This window comes from Misgurnus anguillicaudatus, chromosome 14 (genome assembly GCF_027580225.2).
Source record: "Misgurnus anguillicaudatus chromosome 14, ASM2758022v2, whole genome shotgun sequence".
Taxonomy (NCBI): domain Eukaryota; kingdom Metazoa; phylum Chordata; class Actinopteri; order Cypriniformes; family Cobitidae; genus Misgurnus; species Misgurnus anguillicaudatus.
Window position 1 is genome coordinate 10,270,536 of NC_073350.2, and position 23,745 is coordinate 10,294,280.

Consider the following 23,745-nt stretch of genomic DNA (forward strand, 5'->3'; position numbering starts at 1 on the left):
GAATACATCCAGAAAATACAGGAAATGTGTATGTATTATTAAAAACTGTATGAAAATGTAAAGGGATGTGTCAAGTTTTTAGGGTAAACTCCCGCTTGAGCAACAGCAAGAAACTGCAGGATCTCTTAAACTTAAATAACATTAAAGGTGCAGTGTGTAAATTTTAGCGGCATCTAGTGCTGAGGTTGCAAATTGCAACCAATGGCTCAGTCCACTGCTCACCCCTGGCTTTTGAAACGCATAGAGAAGCTACAGTAGCTGCCACCAGACAAACATGTCATCTTTGGAGACAACTTAGTAAAAACGTTTGTCCATTAAGGGCTTCTGTAGAAACATGGCGGCACAAAATGGCGACTTCCATGTAAGGGGACCCTCGGTATGTAAATAAAAACGTTCATTCTAAAGTAATAAAAACATAACAGTTCATTATGAAATGTCTTTATACACCTCTAATAATATAGTTTTGTATTTTATTTTGCATTTCTGTCAAGAGATCCTTCTAAAAACTACGTACTGCACCTTTAAATCCTAATTTTGAAGAAATGAAATGAGTCTTTTTACTTCATTCTGCTCAAAAACGCTCAGGATGTGTTTAGTGCCAAGAGAGCTCACACTAAACACAGATGATGCTTAAATAAGACAAATAAGACAATTTTAATTTTATTGTACTTATTTCCTGTATTTTCTGTTTGTATCTTTAAAAAATAGATCATAAAAAATAAGGATGGTAGTGGCCTAAGACTTTTACACAGTACTGTTCATTGTATGAACTTTACAATCTTTCTATACCGAATAAGAAATAAAGATACATATTTTAGTTTTGACTGAAATGGAAAAAGATATTAGAAAGGATTTTGCATTACTGTTAAAAGTCTCACTTAAAATAGTAAAAAAGTATTATAAAATAAAAGCATTTTTTGGTATTTGTTAACACTACAGTAATGAGATTAATGATGCGACTATGCCTTATTGTTATAAAAATACTTTTTTAGGTGCGTGACCCTTGCACACTGTTCTTGAGATTCGTCTATATTTAGTTATTTTATCTAATTGTATTTATTTAGTGTGACACTTCAAAGCCTCTACGCATCAAAACGTCAATACGTAACAACTCTTTTATTTTTTTTTTTATTTTTTTACGTAACAACTCATCTACCGGAAACTGTGTCGCCTGTTGTAAAACCTAAATGGGCGGGATTTATGCGAACACAAAGCAAATCATTAGCTAAATAACCAGAGCGTGAGGATTACGATTGGCTTAGAGCTCAATGTGGTTTCAGTGTTATGAGTGAAAACTCCGCCCACATTTATGCTTCCTCAGGAAAGTGATCTCGTAACACCGGTAGCGCGCGTGGACAACAGCAATGTACGCGCTTTAAATAAATGAAGAAGAGCAAGATTTGGGTTCAACGAAAGATAACGACAGTCGACCTGTGATTGAGGTGTATAGATCGATCGCTAAAAGTAGGAAATGTTTAACATCAGACTGATGCAGTTATGAATGGTTCATTACATATTAATGTCTATTATTATCATATCCTGTATTACTGTTGGTTATATATAACATTATACAACCAAGAACAGCACAATAATCGTCAGCATAAGTAGTATATTTTTGTAACACTATTATTGATTAGAAAACATACGCAGCATGTATTATTTACGTTTCTTTGGATTGTTAAGGTGAGTCTGGCAATTAGATAAAGCATTTTGTGGTGATGTATATTATTTGTAATGATAAACTAGTATGATATTATGTGAGTTTAATGTTAGTAGCAGTCCATAATAATTTAATTTATCACAAAAACGTTTCTGTCTACACAAACAAACAAACTGACAAACACAAGACATTGTGCTTGTCATGTAAGCCTATTAGGATAATGAGGATTTCATGATCAGGTGAAGTGACGGTCAATACTAAAGAGATCATGCCGTTTAACTTCATCCATTCATTGTCTTTCTTTGCCTCTTTTTGATAAGTTGGTTGTCATTGACTTTTTATTCTTGTAGATTACCTGTGTTACCATGGCAGCATAGATCTGTGTCTGTCTCCCATCATGACCATTGTAACACAGCTGTACCTGCTGCTGTGGAAAAACTTCACGTACCGCAGAAGAAACAAGGTGTCACATCCCTAAACCCTCATACACTCGCTGTATACTCTGTCTAAAGTGTCAAATGTGTTAAAACACTGCCGCCATGTTTCTTTACAGGTCCAACTGGTCATTGAACTCCTCTGGCCGCTCTTCCTCTTTCTCATCCTCATCGCTGTTCGTCAACACCATCCGCCGTATAAACAGAGTCAATGTAAGTGACTTCCTGTGTTTTTCCTTGCCAGGTGGCAGGCCAGTAAAGCTGATTAGCTTCTGCAAAAAACAGGACGTTATTGAGCCTTCGTGACATTGTTTTTACTAAATCGTGACCTTTTAGACGGCTCACTTGAAGCTATTTTAATCACAATCATATGAGGTGACCAACTAATGTTATATAAGTAGTAAACCGTTTGATTTGCTGGTTGCTTTGCACTTTTGAGCTTTAGTTATTGTGATGTAATTATTTACATTTCAACGCACCCCAACGCAATATGCACAACTGTAAGAAAGTCATTGTATTTTTACCTCATTTCAGGTCATTTTCCCAACAAGGCTCTTCCATCCGCTGGCACGCTTGCTTGGCTTCAGGGCATCGTCTGCAATATCAACAACCCCTGCTTTCATGACCCAACGCCTGGAGAGACACCCGGGCGAGTGAGCAACTTCGACAACTCCATGTAAGATCTCTCAGAAAGAATACGCTCGGGAAGTGTATCACAGGTTATATGTTTGGCTTCAGTGCTTTATGAAGGTTTGTTCTTTTGTTTATAGACTTTCGCGGCTTTTAGTGGATATCAGCACCGTCTTTGGGGTCAGTGGAAACCGGACGGCTTTCTCTGGCCTACAGGACCTGTCACTGGCAGTGCAGAGACTTGGGGAAAGACCAGATGCTTGGCCAAGTATGTCGTATTAATGAAGAAGTTTTGTGTGCTGTTGAAACTCATAGAGTAAATCAAATATGATATGAATCATCAAATCTTAATTGTTTCTCTAAGACAGAACTAAAATTATATAGTTTTTTTCATTCAAAGACTTTTGGTGGCTTTTAAAACCTTTGCAGATTGCTCTCCTGAACCCTGTAATTTCACAAGTGAGACACCATGGAGTTTCTTATAGAAATATATATATATATATATAGAAATATATATATATATATATATATATATATATATATATATATATATATATATATATATATATATATATATATATATGAAGAGTTTGGTTCCAAAACGCAATAAACGCCATTTTTGAAAAAAATGAGTTACTGCCAAAATCAGCATTATATCAGGTCAGTAGTTAAAAGTAAATTCTTAATTTTACGCAAAATCCAATATCCGCCGTGTGATTCTGTCATCTTTTCTCCCTTTTTTCCCAAAATGCGATAAACGCCACTCCCCCTTTTTTACAGAACGCAATAAATCCATTTCTGATATTACAGCGGACCATTCACGCAATGTAAACAAACATGGTGGCGCGCAGAGTACATGGAGTCCTATTTTTCCTCATCTACTTTGTACTTTGTGATCAACAAACAAAACAAAATAATACTTTAATTGCATTGATAAACATGTGATGGTTTTCTGTGATGGGAAAGAAACGTAAGCCATCAACATCTAATAATTTCCCTGTGAGGCACTCGGGAGGCGGCCGCTTGGTCTCCCGACAGCATCAAGCTTCTCATGCTAACACATTGACTCCAGAGGATCTTATGAAAAACTTTCCATAATTTTACTCAAAGTCAACGAAAATCGACCAGGACCAAAAACATTTTACAGCTGATCGCTGTGAAAGACGTTAAGCGAAGACGTCAAGTAACCGCAATGACAGGGTTCTTAATATGACAAAGTAAGTGTTTTGATTAATAACATTAATGTTTATATTTTTAATTAGTGTGTACAACTAGTCAACTAAATGAATATAACATGGCAAAGATGAATGCACATTTATATAGGCTATTGATTCAATAGATTTATAGCATTTTGAATAAAAACTTGTCATGGATTTATTGCATTTTGTGGAAAAAATAATCCGTTTTTATAATAAATCTTTGAAAATCAACTTATGGATTTGAATTTTTTATGTTTTTATAACCTAAAGATGCTGTGTGAAAGTTTGTAACAGAAAATAGTTGTTTTCATCTTGTCACTTTCTTGGTATAGAAAACACGTTTTTACCAAAATTTGTCAAAATGGATTTATTGCGTTTTGGAACCAAACTCTTCATATATATATATGAATGGACACTGGAAGTTCACAGTCAGTGCCTCGCACATGCCATACAAATCCAGAACAAAGTGCGTGCGATTTTAAGGATCAGTGGGTCAAACTTTTCACCTGATCTATTATAGGATTAAACATTGTAATGTGAACTCAAAATATATTCTTTCTCAATTAAAGGGCACCTATTATGCAAAATCTGTGTTTACAAAGTGTTTGTACATAAATGTGTGTTGGCACAACAACCCTACAATGAACAAATCTACACACTTCTTTTTTTAATCCCCATTAAACCAAAGCAGTCTCATTAGACATGCCATTTTGATTCTCTTGTTAATGTGACATCACACTGATAAAGCCCCGCCCAACGCCAGTGACTGAAAGTCCTGTATTACCATAGTTTCAGCCCTCAGCGAGTTGTACGCTGTTCGCCATATCTCACAGGAATCAGATATATTTTTAATCGAAAATGCCCACTGTCTGTTAATAAGGGAGTGAGGAGCAGTAGCTAATTTGCATTTAAAGGCACAGTCACAAAAACTATCCCACCCAAAAAGTGGCATTATATATATATATATATATAACTACATCTTTTCAAAATGGGCATAATTAAAGAGGATACTCTTTAACATTTTCTGTGTTTGTCACGCATCCAAAGATCTTCCAGTCGGAGAATATCTGAAAGCCAATGAAAGTTTCACGTCCTTCCTGAGGTCAAACACCAGCATCCCTCCAGAGTATGTTGATCAGTTACTGAGGGCACGACTGAACCTCCAAGTGGTAAGAAAAAGTTTATAATCATCTTCTGGAAACCTAAATTAAGCTTGATAGTTTAAAGGGGACATGCTGAAAATCATTGTGCCTGTTTAAAACACTGGCAGCAGCATGAGACCTAAAAGTATTTTTATTCCACAAAGTTCCCCATCTGCTGATAAACATGTATTTAGTATGCATAAAACAGATGATTGACTTTTTAAACTTGTTCAAATATATAATGCAGAACATCTCTTAACTTCTTTCGTGAGAGAATGCAATGGCTGTTTCTCAATTCCAAGAACGCAAAGAACGGTCTTGCGTCCTCGTGGAGATCGGTCTTGCCAGGCGACCTTGGAAGAACGAACTCTGAAGTTTTGCCGCAATGACTTCTGGGGCGTAAAGCGATTTCAGCAAGTCTGCACTCGATGCATCCTCGATATCAAGAACACATCCGGGTATTTTCATGCGTCCTCTGTCCTTGCATTCTTGAGAATTGGAATGAACTTCGACCGTTAATGATGACGTAGAGCGAGGACACGAGGACGCAAGATCGCTGAAGAACGCATATTGAGAAACAGCCAATGTCTTGTCTTCAGCGTGAGTGCTTGAGACTCCGCCCACCTGAGCAGCTCATTTGGATTTAAAGGGATACACAAAAAAATGGTGCATTTTTGCTCAGACCCATAAAGTGCCTATTTTAACATGCCAAAATAAATTATCTATATGGTATTTTGAGCAAAAACTTCACTTATGTACTCTGGGGACATCAAAGATTTATTTAATATCTTTAAAACGTCTTGTGGAATGTCCCCTTTAAAGAGCACATATTATACAAAATCCACTTTTACAAGGTGTTTGGACATAATCTGTGTTGGCAGTGTGTAGACACAACCACACTACAATGAAAAATCCACCCTCTCCTTTTTTTGAAATCCCCATTAAACCAAAGCAGTCTTATTAGACATGCTGTTTTAATTCTCTTGTTGATGTGACATCACAAAAACAAACCCCCACATACGGCCACTGACCGACTGGTTAAGTTTTTACACCAAAACTTTTCCAATTGTGTTTGTGAGCACATTGTAGCACTGATGCGGCTAAATAAACTATTGTCTCGCAGGAATCAGATCTATTTTAACTGAAAGCGCTCAATGTCTGTTTGTAAGGGAGTGAGGAGCTCAATAATGATTATTATTAAAATTTCATGAACAGCAGAAGATTTTATTTATTGTTATATGTATATAATTATACTGTATATAGATAATATCATGACCAGAGGATAGTTGGACAACAGATGGCCACCGAGTGAACTGACCCAGTGAGAAGATCAAATATGCCTTTTGCTTGCATCTAGGTTTTTTACCCACAATACCGCTGACAGTTGCACTAGTTAACTTAAACACTAAATAATTAATAAGATTGTCAAAAGGATTGTCATACTGTTGTTTCATAAAGGTCTGGTTATATCTCTGTTCTCTTCAAGATGACCTTAGCAGGAGGTGGGATGCGTCTGTCTGACATCGTCTGTAATGCGTCTCTCTTAAGTCGTTACCTCACTGTTAGTGAAGAAGATTCGTACCCTGACCTACAGGAGGCGCTGTGTGCGGTGCCCTCAGATATCATGCAGAGAGCCGAGCAGATCTTTCTCTCCCAGCTTGACTTCAGTAAGATCCTCACGGTCAGTTGATGTGTATTACTGATGTAAAGATAAATGAAATACTTTGTGGTTGTCACTTCCGTCTGAATTCTTACGTTATTCTTGATTTTTTTTTTTTTAGAGAGAAAGACTGAGAGCAAACGTGGGCGATCTGCGCCTCATAAGCAGATCCGTTTCTTCGGTTTCTCGGGAACTGGCGTCGGTTATGGATGAAGTATGTGGCTTTGGGATCTTTTGGTGTCAAAGTCTCTTTGCACATCACAGCACTGAACCTTTTTTCTCTTTTAGATCTCCTCTCTTTCCAGTTTCACACAGCTTAACAGAGAGCTCAGGCTTTTAACACCTGCGAACCGATCTGCGCCGCCGCGCGAGAGCTTTCGTGCCTTTTCCAGGATCGTGTGCGGCCACCCGGAGGCCGGCGGAGAAAGAATCCCATCATTCAACTGGTATGAGGACCAAGACATTAAATCTTTCCTGGGCAGAAACGGATCGGAAGAAACAAAGCTGGGAAATGATGAAAACAACACCAGTAAATGTGTTTATGTTTTCAGATGTTTACTCTGTATTTTAAACTTTCATAAAAACACTGATGCACTGATTTTGGATCTTTTTTAGCTCCATTTTGTGAAAACTTGATTCGAAGCCTCGAGTCAAACCCTCTCTCCCGGATTGTGTGGCGTGGCATCAAGCCACTGTTTATTGGGAAGCTCCTATACACACCTGACACGCCGGTCACCCGTGCAGTCATGGCAGAGGTACCGTACCCGCCCCCGCCTCACGTTCTGTGCACATCTTTGTTATCTTTCTGTCTAACCATACTGAAATCTTCCTCTAGGTAAACAAGACATTTCAAGACTTCCAGATTCTGAATGAGGTCATGGAGGCGTGGCAGGAAGTGGGTCCCAGAATCAGGACCTTCATGGAAAGCAGCGTGGAAATCCGCCTCTTGCGGGATCTTCTGAGGAGGCCTGAGGTGGCAATAGTTGTGAACCTACGCTTGGCGGGCACCTCCTGGACAGCATCTCGGATCGCCCGGTTCCTCTCCGCACCTGACCCGGACATGCCCCCTAAGGATGGAGCTCCACCCACGTGGCTGGATCTGTACCAAGATGTAGACAACACTATTAGAACTCTGTCAGAGTTCACTAAGGTACTAAGGTTGGGTCGTGGTCCTGATAGGTCTACTATATGATCACAAGTGTTGGGTGATATGCCCCATTTTGAGATTGTTCTATAGTTAGCCTGTGTGATCGGGGGCGGGGCAATAGTTTAATCATTTATTTATTTGTTTGTTCATTTTTAACTCATTTATGACAAGTTACTTGATTGGTGGACAAAAAAGAATTTACTCCAACTGGGGGTTCACACCAGACGCGTTTGAGGCGTCAAATTCACGTCTACCGCGTGTAGTTGGACGCTTGAACATTTTGAGTGTACTCGCTTCATTTGCGTGTGATAGCCGCGCGTGAAATTCTAGTCATTGACACATTCACGCTGTAATTCGCACCATGTGAGGTGCTTCTGCGACTCCGCTCCCTTCCTGTAATTACGCCACTACTAGAGCAAGCTCCTGATTGGTTAACGTGGCGCGTTTTTCTGCCAAAGTTCAGATTTTTCAACTTGCGAATTTCCCGCGGCAACGTTCATTTCGCGGCATTCGTGCAAACTAATTCGCGTTTGAGGCGGCAAATTCGCGTCTACCGCGTGTAGTTGGACGCTTGAACATTTTGATTTTACTCTCTTCATTTGCGTGTGATAGCTGCGCGTGAAATTCTAGTCATCGAGACATTCACGCTGAAATTCGTGCCATGTGAGGTGCTTCTGCGACTCCGCTCTCTTCCTGTAATTACGTCACTACTAGAGCAAGCTCCTGATTGGTTAACGTGGCACGTTTTTCTGCCAAAGTTCAGAGTTTTCCACTTGCGCATTTCCCGCGGCAAAGCTCATTTCGCGGCATTCGTGCAAACTAATTCGCGTTTGAGGCGTCAAAGTCACGTCTACCGCGTGTAGTTGGACGCTTGAACATTTTGAGTGTACTCGCTTAATTTGCGTGTGATAGCCGCGCGTGAAATTCTAGTCATCGACACATTCACGCTGTAATTCGCGCCATGTGAGGTGCTTCTGTGACTCCGCTCCCTTCCTGTTATTACGTCACTACTAGAGCAAGCTCCTGATTGGTTAACGTGGCGCGTTTTTCCACCAAAGTTCAGAGTTTTCAACTTGCGAATTTCCAGTGGCAACGCTCAATTTACGGCATTCACGCAAACTAGACACGTGAATGAGGTGGAATCGCGTCTATTGCGCCGCACTAAACGCCTTATTCGCACCGTGAGACCTCCAGACGCGTGTCAACATGTCTTTACATTGACTTTACATTGAAATCACTCACGCTTGACGCCTCTACCGCGGCTGGTGTGAACGCAGCATAAGGGCAACACTGTCATGACCGCAACCTTCTTAAAACTGATGCCATTAATCCGGACGCATCATTAAAGCACAGGCGCTCTGAAATTGTCTTTTTTAAACTGTATCCGCTAAAGATCGCCATGTGATGTGTATTTTCTGTTGGTCTAGTGCTTTTCTGTAAATAAACTGGAGGGTTTAGCCACAGAGGGTGAGCTGGTTGAACGAGCCCTGGAGCTGCTCGAAGGTCGTCAGTTTTGGGCTGGAATCGTCTTCCTTCTCCCAGACCCTTCATCATCCTCACTGCCTCCCCACGTCAAGTACAAGATCCGTATGGACATCGATGACGTAACCCGCACGAACAAGATCAAAGACAAGTACTCACACTTCCTCTGTTTAGTTAACTACGTAAGGTCTCCATGGTCAGTTTTCTAATGTGTTGTCATGTGGTAGATTTTGGGATCCAGGCCCGGCTGCTGAGCCCTTCAGTGACCTTCGCTACGTTCGGGGCGGTTTTATTTATGTGCAAGACTTAGTAGAGAGAGCCGTGACCCGTTTACACACCGATAAAGAGACAAATATGGGCATATATGTGCAGCAGATGCCTTACCCCTGCTTCGTGGATGATGTGTAAGATTTGTATTTTTTAATTTGTGAATCATTGTAAACCACTTTTTATGACAATTCCTTAAAGTTGTTCATATAATTGAGACTGCCATGTTTTATTTTCCTGTTTCGCACAGGTTCATACGTGTCTTGAATCGTTCTTTGCCTCTGTTCATGACACTGGCGTGGATCTATTCGGTGGCGATGATAATAAAGGGTGTGGTGTATGAGAAAGAGGCTCGTCTGAAAGAGACCATGCGTATTATGGGACTGAGCTCTGGAATGCTGTGGCTCAGCTGGTTCATCAGCAGTTTCTTGCCCTTCCTCTTCAGCGCTGGACTCCTTATCGCCGCCCTTAAGGTGAATGTCGGTAGTGTAAAAAAAAGCTAGTGCACTAAAACCATTATAATTAAAGGGGACATTTCACAAGACTTTTTTAAGATGTCAAATAAATCTTTGATGTCTTCAGAGTACATATGTGAAGTTCTAGCTCAAAATACCATACAGATAATTTATTATAGCATGTAAAAATTGCTATTTTGTAGGTGTGAGCAAAAATGTGCCAGTTTTGGGTGTGTCCTTTAACATGCAAATGAGCTGATCTCTGCACTAAGTGGCAGTGCCGTGGTTGGATAGTGCAGATTAAAGGGTGGTATTATCCCCTTCTGACATCACAAGGGGAGCCAAATGTCAATGACCTAATTTTTCACATGCTTGCAGAGAATAATTACCAAAACTTAGTTACTAGGTTGATCTTTTTCACATTTTCTAGGTTGATAGAAGCACTGTGGACACAATTTTAGCACTTAAACATGGAAAAAGTCAGATTTTTATGATATGTCCCTTTTCAGTGGCGGTTCTACACGGAGGCCAAGGGTGGCCCGTGCCTCTGTAGACAAGTCCCTGGCCACCCCTGTGGCCACCCCGTGCTGACCAAATAAAAAAGTATACATTTATTTTGATTTTACACGCGAGCGCCAAAAGCGGAACTAATGCGACGCATAACGTTCTAAACGGGCAAATTAGAGCGGCGCACCCAATCACTGTAGCCGGCTGCGGGTGCTGCTCGGCGAGTGTCTCAATTCGTTCCCATTTTTCCGATGTTGAGAATGTGTATGCAGGTTTGGGCACTGGTAAGGACTCTAGCTGACTTGACATTGGGACACTGTTCACTTGTTCTCCTGTGACGTGGCTGCTTAAGCGCGGTGATCATTCACAGCTGTTCAACAACCGGTGAAACCAACATCTCGCTAACTTTTTAAAGTTTACACATTGTAAAAAGCGCTGTAATTATGCTCTTACATATACATGCATAAAATTGGAGGAATATAATTAAATGTGTCATATAAAAATGTTTACAATTTAAAATAAATACTATTTTAAATACTGATTAGATTGTGGTCCCTAAATGTCTAGCAATGTGTGTTTATATGTAAACTAAAACAAACGTTTGTCTTTATAAAAGTTTGCATTTCATAAAGTTTATTGAGTAGGCTCGCATGATTTTCGGTTGGGGGGCTTTAGAAAAGAGCCAAGCTCCCCTTTTGCACCTGCACTCACTCTTGTATTAAATAAAGATTTATATGATTGTACAGTAAAATAAAGTTTATGGGGCAGTTTCCCGGAAAGGGATTAGACTAGTCCTAGACTAAAATAAATGTAAGAGCTGTCCAAACTGAAAACAACTTGCAATGCCATATTTTAAAATACACAAGTGCTCTTTGTTTTGCTTCAAAATGCACACAAGTAATGTATTTAGTAAGGCATGTTTGTTAACACTAGTTATATTTCTTAATTAAACTAAGGCCTAGTCCTGTCTTAAACTAATTCCTGTAACCGCCCCTATAATCTTTAAATATAATTTCTTGCCGTTTTTTTTATGTGCCCCTCTGGTAAAACACTGGCCCCTCCTTGGCCCCCCTAGTGAAATTTGTCTAGAACCGCCACTGTCCCTTTTAAATGTAGGCTCTTTGGATACCTTAAACTCATAGAACTAATATTTAGCTACAATTGGAACATTGAATATTGGACAAAACGTCACTTATTAAGCACTTTCATTTATGCATTTAGCAGATGCTTTTATCCAAGGCGAGTCGCTTTGGTTAAAACTATACAAAAACAATAAAGCGATTTTCTTAAAAGATTTCTTCTCTCCGATGCTTTACTGAAATGACTGCGGTGTATTTGATTTATTTCTGTTCTCTCCTGCAGGTTGGAGATATTTTACCCTACAGCGACCCAGCCGTCGTCTTCTTCTTTTTGACTGCATTTGCTACGGCCACCATCATGCTTTGTTTTCTCATCAGCACGTTCTTCTCGCGTGCAAACCTGGCAGCAGCGTGTGGAGGACTTGTTTACTTCGCCCTGTATCTGCCGTATGTGCTGTGCCTGGCCTGGAGAGAATATCTGACCAGCACACACAGGATCTTAGCAGTAAGAGCTTTTATCTACTTACCTTTGTTAAAACCAGATCACATTACACATTTCCGCAACTCAGAGGAGTCTTCTCCTATTTTGCACCAAGACAAAAACTAAATAGACCATAAAAGCATTGTTAAATGTTTCATATGGCTCCCGTGCTACATTTCAAGGCTTAAGAAGAAGCCATAACATAGAAGCCATATAATATTCGGGAATGAAGTCTTTATTCATAGATAATCATAGATAATTTTTGTTCTGTGAACATAAATACTTCTACATTCAAGCTTGCTACTTTATGATCAGTACAAATATGTGAAAACCAATGGCATTTGGCTTAATTCATGTGAAATCATCACAACACGTCTTTGAATATACATAGCATATTTGAATGCAAGCTAACGTGAATGAAAAACTCAAGTGTAAATGAATGAGTGAATGAATAGAAAAATGAGGTGTCAGTGAATGAACAAAAGATTGAAAGAATGAAGAGTCAGCGATTAAATGAATAAATGAACGAACAAATAAACGAATAATGTGTAAATCAATGAATGAATGAAGTGAAAAATGAGGTGCAAGTGAATGAACGAAAGAATAAAGAGTCAATGACTGAATGAATGAACAAATGAAAACATGGGGTGTAAATGAAAGAATGAATAAAAAATTATGTGCTAGTGAATGATTGAATTAAGTGTCAATGAATGAATGAATAAAAGAATTAGGGATGCACCGAATATTCGGCCACAGCTGAAAGACTTATCACTGAAACAATATGGCCGAAATGTTGTGATTACGCAAACAGAAACCGCGACCTGCACGTGCTTGTCTGAAGCAACATATCTGCGGTGTGGACGTATTTCAGTAGGCTATCCCTGTGTCTCAATTCGTTCCCTAGCTCCCGATCAGTACGGATAGGCTTGCATGCGATTCGCAGATTAATGCGCAAATTTGAATAGGGAAAGTTTATCATTTGCACGTGCTTCAAAGGCTTTCAAATGTTAACATTCAAGTGATTTTAAACAATTTATCTGCAAAAAGGCATTAAAGCGAGCAGCTTTCTGTATGCACAGACGCACATGCGGTTGAATGTGTCTGGTCCAACTTCAGTCAGACGTGATCATCCTATGCACTTCAAAGATCAGAACTCTTTATGTGTAAACTTTAGAGAGAGTCGCGCTACTGTGTCTCATACTGTAGTCCATTAACATGCATTTGGCGAATAAAGCAATGAAAAGCAATGTAACGCTTTTATCAGGAGCAACTGTTTATGCTGCGCTGTTTGGGATTCACTCTCCGTCTGTGTGTGCGTGCGCATTTAAGTGAGACGTGTTTCAAAAAGCAAGCGAACATAAAATCTTTCTGTTCTTGACAGTGCACATACAAACAAAATAATCTCCATGGTATTCTTTTTCTAATAAAAACATTTGTTTATGTCTTAATGGTATGTATAGATTACAGTCAGAAACCAGTCCGTGCTTATCTTAAAGAGACAGTAACCTCAATTAACCTACTTAAGTCTGTAATTAATGTTAATCAAAAAACCCAAGAAAAAGAGAAAATCACTTTTGTAACTCCTAAAATTAATAACATATTTAATTTATACAATAAAGACAGTGTTGTGATTCATTTAATTCAATTTCTGTACCTAATGCTAATTTCAGACCTTACTTAATGTGCAACTTTATTTATTTTTTAAATAATATTTTTTTGTTTTTTATAAATGTTTGTAGTTTCTTTATTTTTTATTAGATTTTTCCCACCCATTTTTTTGCTGATCCGAAAAAAATCAGATTCGTGCCTCAAAAACTGTAATGTGATCCGAACCGTGAGTGATCCGTCACACCCCTATTAAAGTTAGTACACAGTCATAGCCATAAATGGTACTAATAATTGGCATAATTTCTTTCAGTGTTTCGGTTTTCAGCCTTGGTTTCCCTTTTTCATTTTCATTTCGGTGCATCCCTAAAAATAATAAATTAACGGAAAAATTAGATGTCAGTGAATGAACAAAAGATGAAGAGTCAGTGATTCAATGAATGAACGAACGAACAAATTAATGAATGAACTAACAAATAAAAAGATGAGGTGTCAATGAATGAATAAATTAATAAAAGTATCAACGATTGTATGAATGAATAAACAAAAATTAGGTGCCAGTGAATGAACAAAAGAATGAAGTTTCAATGAATGAAGTGTTAACGATTGAATGAATGAATAAACAAACAAACGATGTGCCAGTGAATGATTGAATTGAGTGTCAATGAGCAAATGAATGAATTAATGAAGGGTCAAAGAATGAATGAACGAAAAGAGAAACTATCAGCAAATAATGACTGTAAGAGTTAGTTAGTAACAGACTAAAATTGAATTCAGATGTCTAAAGAATTTTTTTTGTTTTTGTAGAGCTTCTTGTCTCCTGTGGCCTTTGGCTTTGGCTGTGAGTATTTCTCTCAGTATGAGGAACAAGGTGTCGGGATCCAGTGGTTCAACTTGAGATCAAGTCCCGTTGAGGGAGACAGTTACAACTTTACCACCTCCATTATTATGCTCTATGTAGACGCTGTCATCTATGCATTGGCCACCTGGTACATAGAAGCTGTCTTTCCAGGTATAAGAAAATCAGACACATGATGTGTTTATAATAATATGTTGATTTTTATCATTTGGTAATGTTGTCATAGTAAATATTTAGTCTGTATGTAAAAATATGACAATATTGTGTTTCATAGGGCAGTATGGGATTCCCAGACCGTGGTATTTTATCTTCCAGCTGAATTATTGGGGAGGAGTTCCTCTGGAGGTGGGCTTACCTGTTCCTCCAGCACCCGGGGAGCAACTAGATAGTAAGAACTTTAAACTGGGAGTGACGTTGTATTTGGTATGAATAGTGGATGCTGTTTTTGATCAACTCGTTCTTAATTCTGCTGTTTTTTACAGATCGGATTGAAGCCGAGCCAACGAACCTCATTCTGGGAGTTGCCATAAGGAACTTAGTAAAGATTTATAAAAAAGGGGCCAAGCTTGCTGTCAATCATCTTAACATGAAGTTCTACGAGGGCCAAATAACTTCCTTTCTGGGTCATAATGGTGCTGGCAAGACAACCACCATGTAAGACTTATACTGATTTATTAGATCATTACTGCAATCATTCAAGACCCCGTAATGATTTTTGTTATCTCATAGGTCAATACTAACTGGCCTGTTCCCTCCCACTGCTGGTACGATCTACGTGAAGGGAATGGACATCCGCGCGGATATGGATATCATCCGCAAGGCTTTGGGAGTTTGTCCCCAACACAATGTTCTCTTCGACATGTAGGTTCCCGTGGCTCTGTATTAGCAGTGCAAAGGTCATGGATGTGATCCCCATGGATGAAACTTATAGATAAAAAATGTGTAGCTTGAATGCATCGTATGGTGCTTTGGATAAAAGTGTCTGTCAAATGAAAAAAATAGACCAGGGTTCCCCAAAAAAATTACCCTGGAGGGCCGGAGCACTGCAGAATTTAGCTCCAACCCTGATCAAACACACATCAAAATCACAGGTGGGTAAGTTTGATTAGGGTTGGACCTAAACTCCAGGGTAAGATTTGGGGAACCCTGAAATAGACGTTTCAGCGGCAACAACATAAATAAAACGGCTTTTGTGGCCAAAACTTAACTTACGGTAGACTTCCGCAAAGAATCAATTAAGAGTCCTTAATACTTTAACAAGCAAAATAAATAACCAGTAAATTAAAGGGGCAATAAGTAGGATTTACCCCATCTAGTGGCGAAATTGTATTTTGCATTCAAACGAACAGTGCCCTCTAGCGCCTCGCCTTTCCAAATGCGTGTTGCAACTACGGTAGCCGTTATAACCTCAATGATCTCCTTATCCGTTGCAGCTGGTTCACGTGTTCTGAATGAAAACGTGTTGTGGAAACGCGTTGGTAGGCTAGTGCTTTTTGTCCCTCTCTGCTATTATAGTTTATCAATATGGTGAAACGATATGGATGCCTCCTTGGACTTACCCGTTCAATGTAAGTAAAGAGGAGAAATTCTAAGCTTACAAAGAAAAGTCAGATCACTGGCAGAGGTCATTTGACACCAACGAGGACATATTTATGAATAAAGACATTCATTTTGATTAATAAAACACTTAAAATCCTACTTACTGTCCCTTTACGTCATAATCATAGTTCAAATCATAGCTAAAGTGTTTAACTACTAAACTGACTACTACTAAAGTTACTGTGTAAAATTAATGTATACACTGTCCATGCTTGTCGTCTCCCCTAATTTTTAGAAAACCAAAAAATGTTTGATTTCAACAGGGTATTTGTTCCAGAGGTCACTTTAGCCACTAGCCAGACCGATAGATTAACTTCTGTAAATGAACACTCGTAACCATGACAACGCACTTAATGTCCGACGAAACCGTCTATACGGTTTAAGATGAAGACTAACATTAGATGAGTTGTTAATTGTGTTTTGAGTAGGGTTGCACCCAAAATGTGCAAAATAATTTGAACAATGAAAAATAAAAGAAAAAGTTTTGGTTGTTCGGTATTCGGCCTTCGGCTGAGTTATTCATTTTATTCAGCTTTGGCCAAGAATTTTCCTTTTGGTGCATCCCTAGTATTAAGTTTTCTGTTGTGTTGTTGAAGTTTGACAGTGGAGGAACACGTTTGGTTTTACGGTCGGATGAAGGGTATGAACACAGAGCAAGTGAATGCAGAGATGAACACACTTCTGGAGGATGTGGGCTTACAACACAAGCGCCACGAGCAAACTAAAAATCTTTCAGGTAGGTTAACCAGTTTATTCATTTATAAATCATTTGAGTGTGGAGTCGATTGTAGTGTTGTAGAAATATTATTAGAAGTCATTAGAAATCATTTTTAATGCAAGGAAAAACCTTTTTTTACTTTCGGTTTTAAGGGAAGACGTTTAAAATATAACATCATGTCTGTTATTAAAAGATACAGTTATGTGCATGTTTTTTTTTTCTCTGCAGGCGGTATGCAAAGAAAGCTATCCGTGGCCATTGCATTCATTGGAGGGTCAAAGGTCGTGGTCTTGGATGAGCCCACAGCTGGAGTGGACCCCTACTCACGCCGTGGGATTTGGGACCTTCTGCTCAAATATCGTGAAGGTCACTTTTGACATACTGTATATTCCCATATTGGTTTGTCAGATGCCCGAATAAACACTTTATTTTTATGTTTAGGGCGCACAATCATTCTTTCTACACATTATATGGATGAGGCCGATCTCCTAGGCGACCGCATCGCCATCATTTCCCAGGGAAAGCTTTGCTGTTGCGGCACACCTCTTTTTCTAAAGGCGCGCCTCGGGACGGGGTATTACCTTACACTGGTTAAGAGAGAGATGCACGGGACACCCAGCACAACCAGCACAGGCAAACCGCCCTCAACCACATTAAACAAGGTGAGATGATGCCAAATGACTTTAAGTAAGTAAATAGTGAGAGATGGCATAAAATGATCCAGATTGTGAAACATAGGACTTAAAACTATTGACAGTTTTTTCATTCATTCAACATCAGATGGCTAATCGTTTTTTTCTTAAAGGAACACGCCCACATTTTGGGAATTTAGCTTATTCACCGTATCCCCCAGAGTTAGATAAGTCCATACATACCTCTCTCATCTCCGTGCGTGCTGTAACTCTGTCTGACGCAGCCCCCGCTAGCTTAGCTTAGCACAAAGACTGGAAGTGGGTGGCTTTAGCTAGCATACTGCTCCCAATAAGTGACAAAATAACGCGATCATTTTCCTATTTATGTGTTGTGATTTGTATAGTCAAACCGTGTACAAATAACAAGGTGATATGAGACACAGCGATCTTTTAACAGTATACATACTGAGAACTATATTCTCTGAAGACGAAGCACTGCCGCATGGGCGGAGTGATTTGCACAATTCTGACCGAACTCTCTGCTCCTCACCAGGGGCTTCTCGTGTGCTGCGAGCAGATCACTCCGCCCATGCGGCAGTGCTTCGTCTTCAGAGAATATAGTTCTCAGTATGTATACTGTTAAAAGATCGCTGTGTCTCATATCACCTTGTTATTTGTACACGGTTTGACTATACAAATCACAACACATAAATAGGAAAATGATCGCGTTATTTTGTCACTTATTGGGAGCAGTATGCTAGCTATAGCCACCCACTTCCAGTCTTTGTGCTAAGCTAAGCTAGCGGGGGCTGCGTCAGACAGAGTTACAGCACGCACGGAGATGAGAGAGGTATGTATGGACTTATCTAACTCTGGGGGATACGGTGAATAAGCTAAATTCCCAAAATGTGGGCGTGTTCCTTTAAGATTTACTTTTAGGGACTTTGCACCCAAAATGGAAACAAACAGGCAGAGCAATGTTTTTTGATAGGGCCACATAGGGTAACCAATTTTAAAGACATCAACCTAAAAGACTTTTTTAGTCAGTCTACTTGGCTAATTGTCAAGCTAGCCTTCTTTACATATAACTGGGATAAATAAATTACTTTAACAATGAAAAAACGTAGTACGTCTCCTAAAAATCACATTATTCATTGTTTTAGGACAGTGTTTCCTCTTTAAGTGATGACACTGGATTGGGCAGCGAGGATAATGGATTTGGTGGGTACATATTTGTTTTTTGCTATCCCTATATATATATACTTATGAAATTGTCTATGCTTATTAAAATCAAAGGTTATGTATGTACAGGGTTTAGTCAAGTCTAGTTTGAATTTAAGACTGATCCAAAAGCTTTAATGTCATAGATGTGTCTGGCCTGGTGGCCCTCGCGCAGCAGTACATCCCTGATGCTCAGCTGGTGGAGGACATCGGCAGAGAGGCGGTAATCAATCTGCCTCACGCTGCCTCTGAGGACGGGAGTCTCGCCCTCTTCCTACACGAGCTGGACAAACGGCAGGGCGAGTTTGGGGTGGTCAGTTACGGGCTGTCAGACACCACGTTAGAAGAGGTGAGATGATGCAGATGATGTCTCTCCTGAAACTTTTCTTTTTGTGTCTGCAAAGAGAATTCACTGCTGTCTGAAGGTCAATACTGTGACATATATGTGTGTGTTTCAATAACGCATCATTATCCTATATTGGAAAATCTGTGTGTGGGTGACTGTAATATTTAGCTGTGTCTGAATATTTTTAGATCTTTTTGCGGGTAGCAGAAGAGACCGGTGTGGATGCAGACCCTGAGGTCCCTGTTGGGCCTCCAGGCCACCAGGGGGCGCCATCTGAGACTAAAGATATAGGTAAATTCTACAACGTCTGAGATACTAGGGGAAAACAAGGCATCCCGATTTAAATATCATTGAGTACGTTTACATGCACAGAATAAGGGGATAACTATCAAAAATCTGCTTAATATAAAAAACTGTTTTCATGCCAGAACCTGTACATATAACATCAGTTTTTATTTTCTCTGCCAACTGCTTTAGTAGAGCAGAGACTTTTATGCGTTACTTTGCGCTTACTTTCGAGTCACGTTTATCTTTCACACGCAGAGACATGCGCATATGGACAAAACCGTGAGAAAGCCAGTTAAGGTGTTTACATGCCACGCAAAATCGGGGTAATGAGCAAAAAACTACGTGTGCCGATCGGTTTTTGCTTACGCCGTTTATGGTCTTTCCCCGATTAAAGAAAACCGTTTTACGCGTTTACATGACCCCACGTGTTATCAGTTTATTAATCGGCGTAAAACTGTGCATGTAAACGCACTCAATGCTGGATTTTATTTAAAGTATGATTGATATCTTAGAATTTTGACAAAACAGATCTCCTGATGCTGGAAAGGTGATATTAAAAGCAAACGAAATGGAGGTGCTACTGTTAGCTTCGCAGGTGACCTCTTTTTACGTGCCCCCAAACGTATGCGCATAGTCGAACGCACAGCCTTGCAAAGCATAGTTTATTTGACTCGTACGTAGGGGTGGGCGATATGACCAAAATTTCTATCACGATAGGATTTATTTTATATCATGATAACCATATGCATCACGGTAGAGTTTTTTTATGTTTGAATAAGGTTTTTCTGTTATTAAAATATTTAATACCATTTTTATTTAAGGTAGAAAAGTGAATTAGTCAATAAACATGAGTGACAGACAGGAGCAAAATAATTAGGTGACTTCTCCTTTAAGACCAAATTCCCGACCTTTTTGACGCATGTATCTATTAAGGCCAATTAAGCGGGAAAAATGCTCACGAGCTTAATGAGCAGCGGTTGCGCCACTCGCGCGCTCCTCACACACAGAAGGAGCGCACGCAAATATATCTGTTGTTTGTTTTTTTAATGGCTTAAAATAACTTTAAAACTGCGATGCTTAAATACGTGTACAAACATTACGTTTCTGTGACAACGCGCACAGGAGCGTAACATAGGGGCATAACCTCGATAGAGACGATAGTCCAAAATCTCTACCGGTTGACAAATTTCTACCGGTTAATCATGTCTACCGGTTTATCGCCCACCCCTACTCGTACGTGTACGCAGATATTCGAAGCATGCACATTGCGACAAAATGCAATGCATCTCCTGGGCTACATACTACATTCTCCTGTAGGCGCATGCGTTACCTAGGAGTATAATGTATGCAAGGTTAAGGTTTCAAAAATCTGGCACTGCGCGTACAGTATGCACACATTTTTTCTGATGACGAAAATTTCGTTACACACACTGTACGTGACCATACTTCAACCTTTTGTCAACAAAGAAGTCATCTGCGAACCAATTTGGAGATGAATTATGATCCTTTTGCAAACCTGGGATGCCATCGAATGGCATCATGACATCATGAATAGACTACCAATAAAAAGCTTTCCAGAAAGTGTTAGATCCAAATTGATCTACGTCAGGTATTTTAAAGATGTTTTTGTTGTGCCCCTCTCTCTGCTTCACTGGCAGGATGGAAACAGCCAATCAGGAAAGGTATCAAATGCAAAAGTGCAAACTGTACTTAGTGTTGACAACCACACATCATGTGGGACGTTTATTTAACCAGATGTTTTTGGCACACAGAAGCCCAGGAGACTGATCCTCTGAGTGGGATGGGTCAGGGGGCGGGGCTCCTCTCACAGGCTGGTTCCTCACGTGGCAGCAGCTTCGAGCGCTTTTCACCAAGAGGATGAAGTACGCGCTTCGCAGTCGCAGAGGCATTTTTGCACAGGTACACGAAAATCATAGATTCATAAATCATCGTCCAAAAACCTTAACAAAAAATATACTTCCTCTATATAGTAAATGTAAATGTTTGAGCCAATGTGACATAATGTTCGTGTTTTTCTTTGGCTTCTTTTGCGGTATTTCGCAACATAAATCATCAAAAATGTAGTTTGAAAGGACTACAAGTCGCTTAAAAGTAGATTAAATTGTCTGCCTGATGTGTAAATGTAAAGAATGACCTCTCTTAATGACATCATTATGTTTTCCAGATTGTTCTGCCTGCAGTTTTTGTTCTCATCGCTTTACTATTCAGTCTCATCGTCCCACCGTTTGGTAAATATCCACCTCTGGAGCTCCAGCCGTGGATGTATGGAGAACAGTTCACATTCTTTAGGTATAAACTCTTTAAGAAGCAAACTAAATAACATCTGTTTTATTTTGCTTATTATTTATTCATTGGTGTCTCTTTCCCATAAAGCAATGATGCCCCACAAGACCCGGACATACAGAAACTTCTGGACGCTTTGCTTGATCCACCTGGGTTTGGGACCAAATGTATGAACTCAAGCAGGTATGACCTCTGTCTTTAAAAATACAACCTCACAGCTCTTTTGGTACTGTATGTGTTAGTCAGTGTAACATGTCGTGATGTTTACTGTGGGCTTTCAGCGACCAGGAGTGTTTAGGGGACGTCAGCGCAGCGTTTCTCCGGCCTCAGCTTCCATACAGCACATGGCAGCTTTTTAATAAAGGAAACTGGAGCACGGCGCACCCGTCTCCTGAATGTGAATGCAGTACTGAGAATATCCGCAGGATGCTTCCCGACTGCCCAGAAGGAGCAGGAGGTCTCCCACCTCCACAGGTTCTTCTCTCATTTGTGTATTCATAAATAATTAATACTTAAAACATTGTGAGACTATATAGTTTTTAGAAGACGGATTAAAACGGATATACAATATTGTGCAAAAGTCGTAGGCCACCACCAGCTTTGTTGTTTAAGTTTAATGAATCATCATTTATTTTGTGCTCTTTTTATTAAAGGTGCAATGTGTAATTTTTAGAATGATCTCTTGACAGAAATGCAAAATAATATACAAAACTATATTATCAGGGGTGTATAAAGACCTTTCATAATCAGGGTTTCCGCGGGGTTGTAAAAGGTAGTAAAAGGTAGTAAATTAAATTATGCCAAATTAAGGCCAGTAAAAAGTAGTAAAAAGTAGTAAGCGTCATCTGACGAGGTAGTAAATTTTCGATTGCCTTTTGTAATGTTATGATGCCTGGAAATTAGTTCAAATCACCTGCATATCTGGGCAAATATCAAAGATCTTTCGTCTCTGGGATGTGATCAAAGCCTGGAGTGGAGCCAAATCACGTTCCTCTCTCCGCTGTAAGCGTTCTGTAATCACTACGGACCGGATCCACTCCGGGTTTTCTGACTTTATCACGTTGAGGTAAAACTTTTTCAGCTAGCATGGTCAAACTTATAATGCAGGAAGGCTCCGATGTTTTGAAGATCGATAAAGGTGTAAAAGACGATTGACTTGGCTTAGCGAAATAACGAAGATTGGCAAGCCTTTCAGTTCGTGGGATAAGAAAACCAAACAGGTAATTGCGTGTCTTTGCACAGTATGACTAACGTAAGGGGTCCTGTATTTTGGAGGTAAATGATTTCTCACGTTACTGATGCTATGCTGATATAACCAGTGGCTGGTACAACGGGTTTGTTTAACTCGTGGGTAAACTTCATGTGGATCCACAAGAACCAAGAGGCAGATGACATCCAAATCCTGTGAGAGCGATTGACGAGGAATCAGAGGAGACTGCTTCCGAAATGCTCTCGCGGGACTTTGATGTCATCCACCTGTCGGTTTTTGCAGTTGCATTTGCGTGTGGTCACAAAAACGTAACATTTGTACATATATTTAAGCACATCAGTTTAAAAACAGGTGATTTTAAGACATTCAAATACAAACAACAGTGCGTCCGCTGTTTCTGTGTCAGAGGAGCACGCAAGCCGCGCATTCGATTCTCATTGAGCATGTGTTGTACGTATTTTTGCCGCTTTATTGGCCTTAAATAACACATATGCCTCAAAAATCCCGTCTTTGCAAATATCCTCATATAAACACGACCATTTAGGTCTTAGGAGAAAGTAAACAGCAGAAACATTGCGCATAAACTAGCACATCAGCGCTGCCTCTATTGTAACATAATATTTTGTTGATAAATGTACAGTCATTCAATTTACATCTGTCACTTTACAACTATGGTTACAGACATCCTGTGTGAATTCTACACGAGTTTGACTCGAGTTACTCGTTCAGGGTTTATATTCAGACACAACGTTACTGTATTAGAGCTGTGACTGTAAGCTGTTGTGTGAACAGAACAGACCCTGGATTATTCATTTATGTG

At 39.6% G+C, this 23,745-nt stretch overlaps 1 protein-coding gene across 1 annotated transcript in view; it reads left to right on the forward strand.

Annotated features, from left to right (window-relative positions):
• Positions 1–1,288: 1,288 nt before the first annotated feature.
• The window catches only part of abca7 (ATP-binding cassette, sub-family A (ABC1), member 7), a 38,493-nt gene continuing 16,036 nt past the window's right edge, over positions 1,289–23,745 (forward strand). Inside the window, 31 exon segments of the mRNA XM_073875844.1 lie at positions 1,289–1,414; positions 2,009–2,123; positions 2,214–2,307; positions 2,629–2,770; positions 2,865–2,992; positions 4,971–5,092; positions 6,552–6,746; positions 6,847–6,939; positions 7,014–7,254; positions 7,341–7,480; positions 7,561–7,875; positions 9,300–9,505; positions 9,582–9,758; positions 9,872–10,094; positions 11,946–12,167; positions 14,556–14,760; positions 14,882–14,995; positions 15,090–15,261; positions 15,337–15,468; positions 16,803–16,942; positions 17,153–17,290; positions 17,366–17,586; positions 18,720–18,777; positions 18,924–19,126; positions 19,312–19,414; positions 21,070–21,093; positions 21,184–21,221; positions 21,224–21,331; positions 21,597–21,721; positions 21,806–21,898; positions 21,997–22,189. Of these exon segments, the coding sequence (XP_073731945.1) occupies positions 2,058–2,123; positions 2,214–2,307; positions 2,629–2,770; positions 2,865–2,992; positions 4,971–5,092; positions 6,552–6,746; positions 6,847–6,939; positions 7,014–7,254; positions 7,341–7,480; positions 7,561–7,875; positions 9,300–9,505; positions 9,582–9,758; positions 9,872–10,094; positions 11,946–12,167; positions 14,556–14,760; positions 14,882–14,995; positions 15,090–15,261; positions 15,337–15,468; positions 16,803–16,942; positions 17,153–17,290; positions 17,366–17,586; positions 18,720–18,777; positions 18,924–19,126; positions 19,312–19,414; positions 21,070–21,093; positions 21,184–21,221; positions 21,224–21,331; positions 21,597–21,721; positions 21,806–21,898; positions 21,997–22,189 (4,431 nt within the window). The 5' untranslated portion in view covers positions 1,289–1,414; positions 2,009–2,057.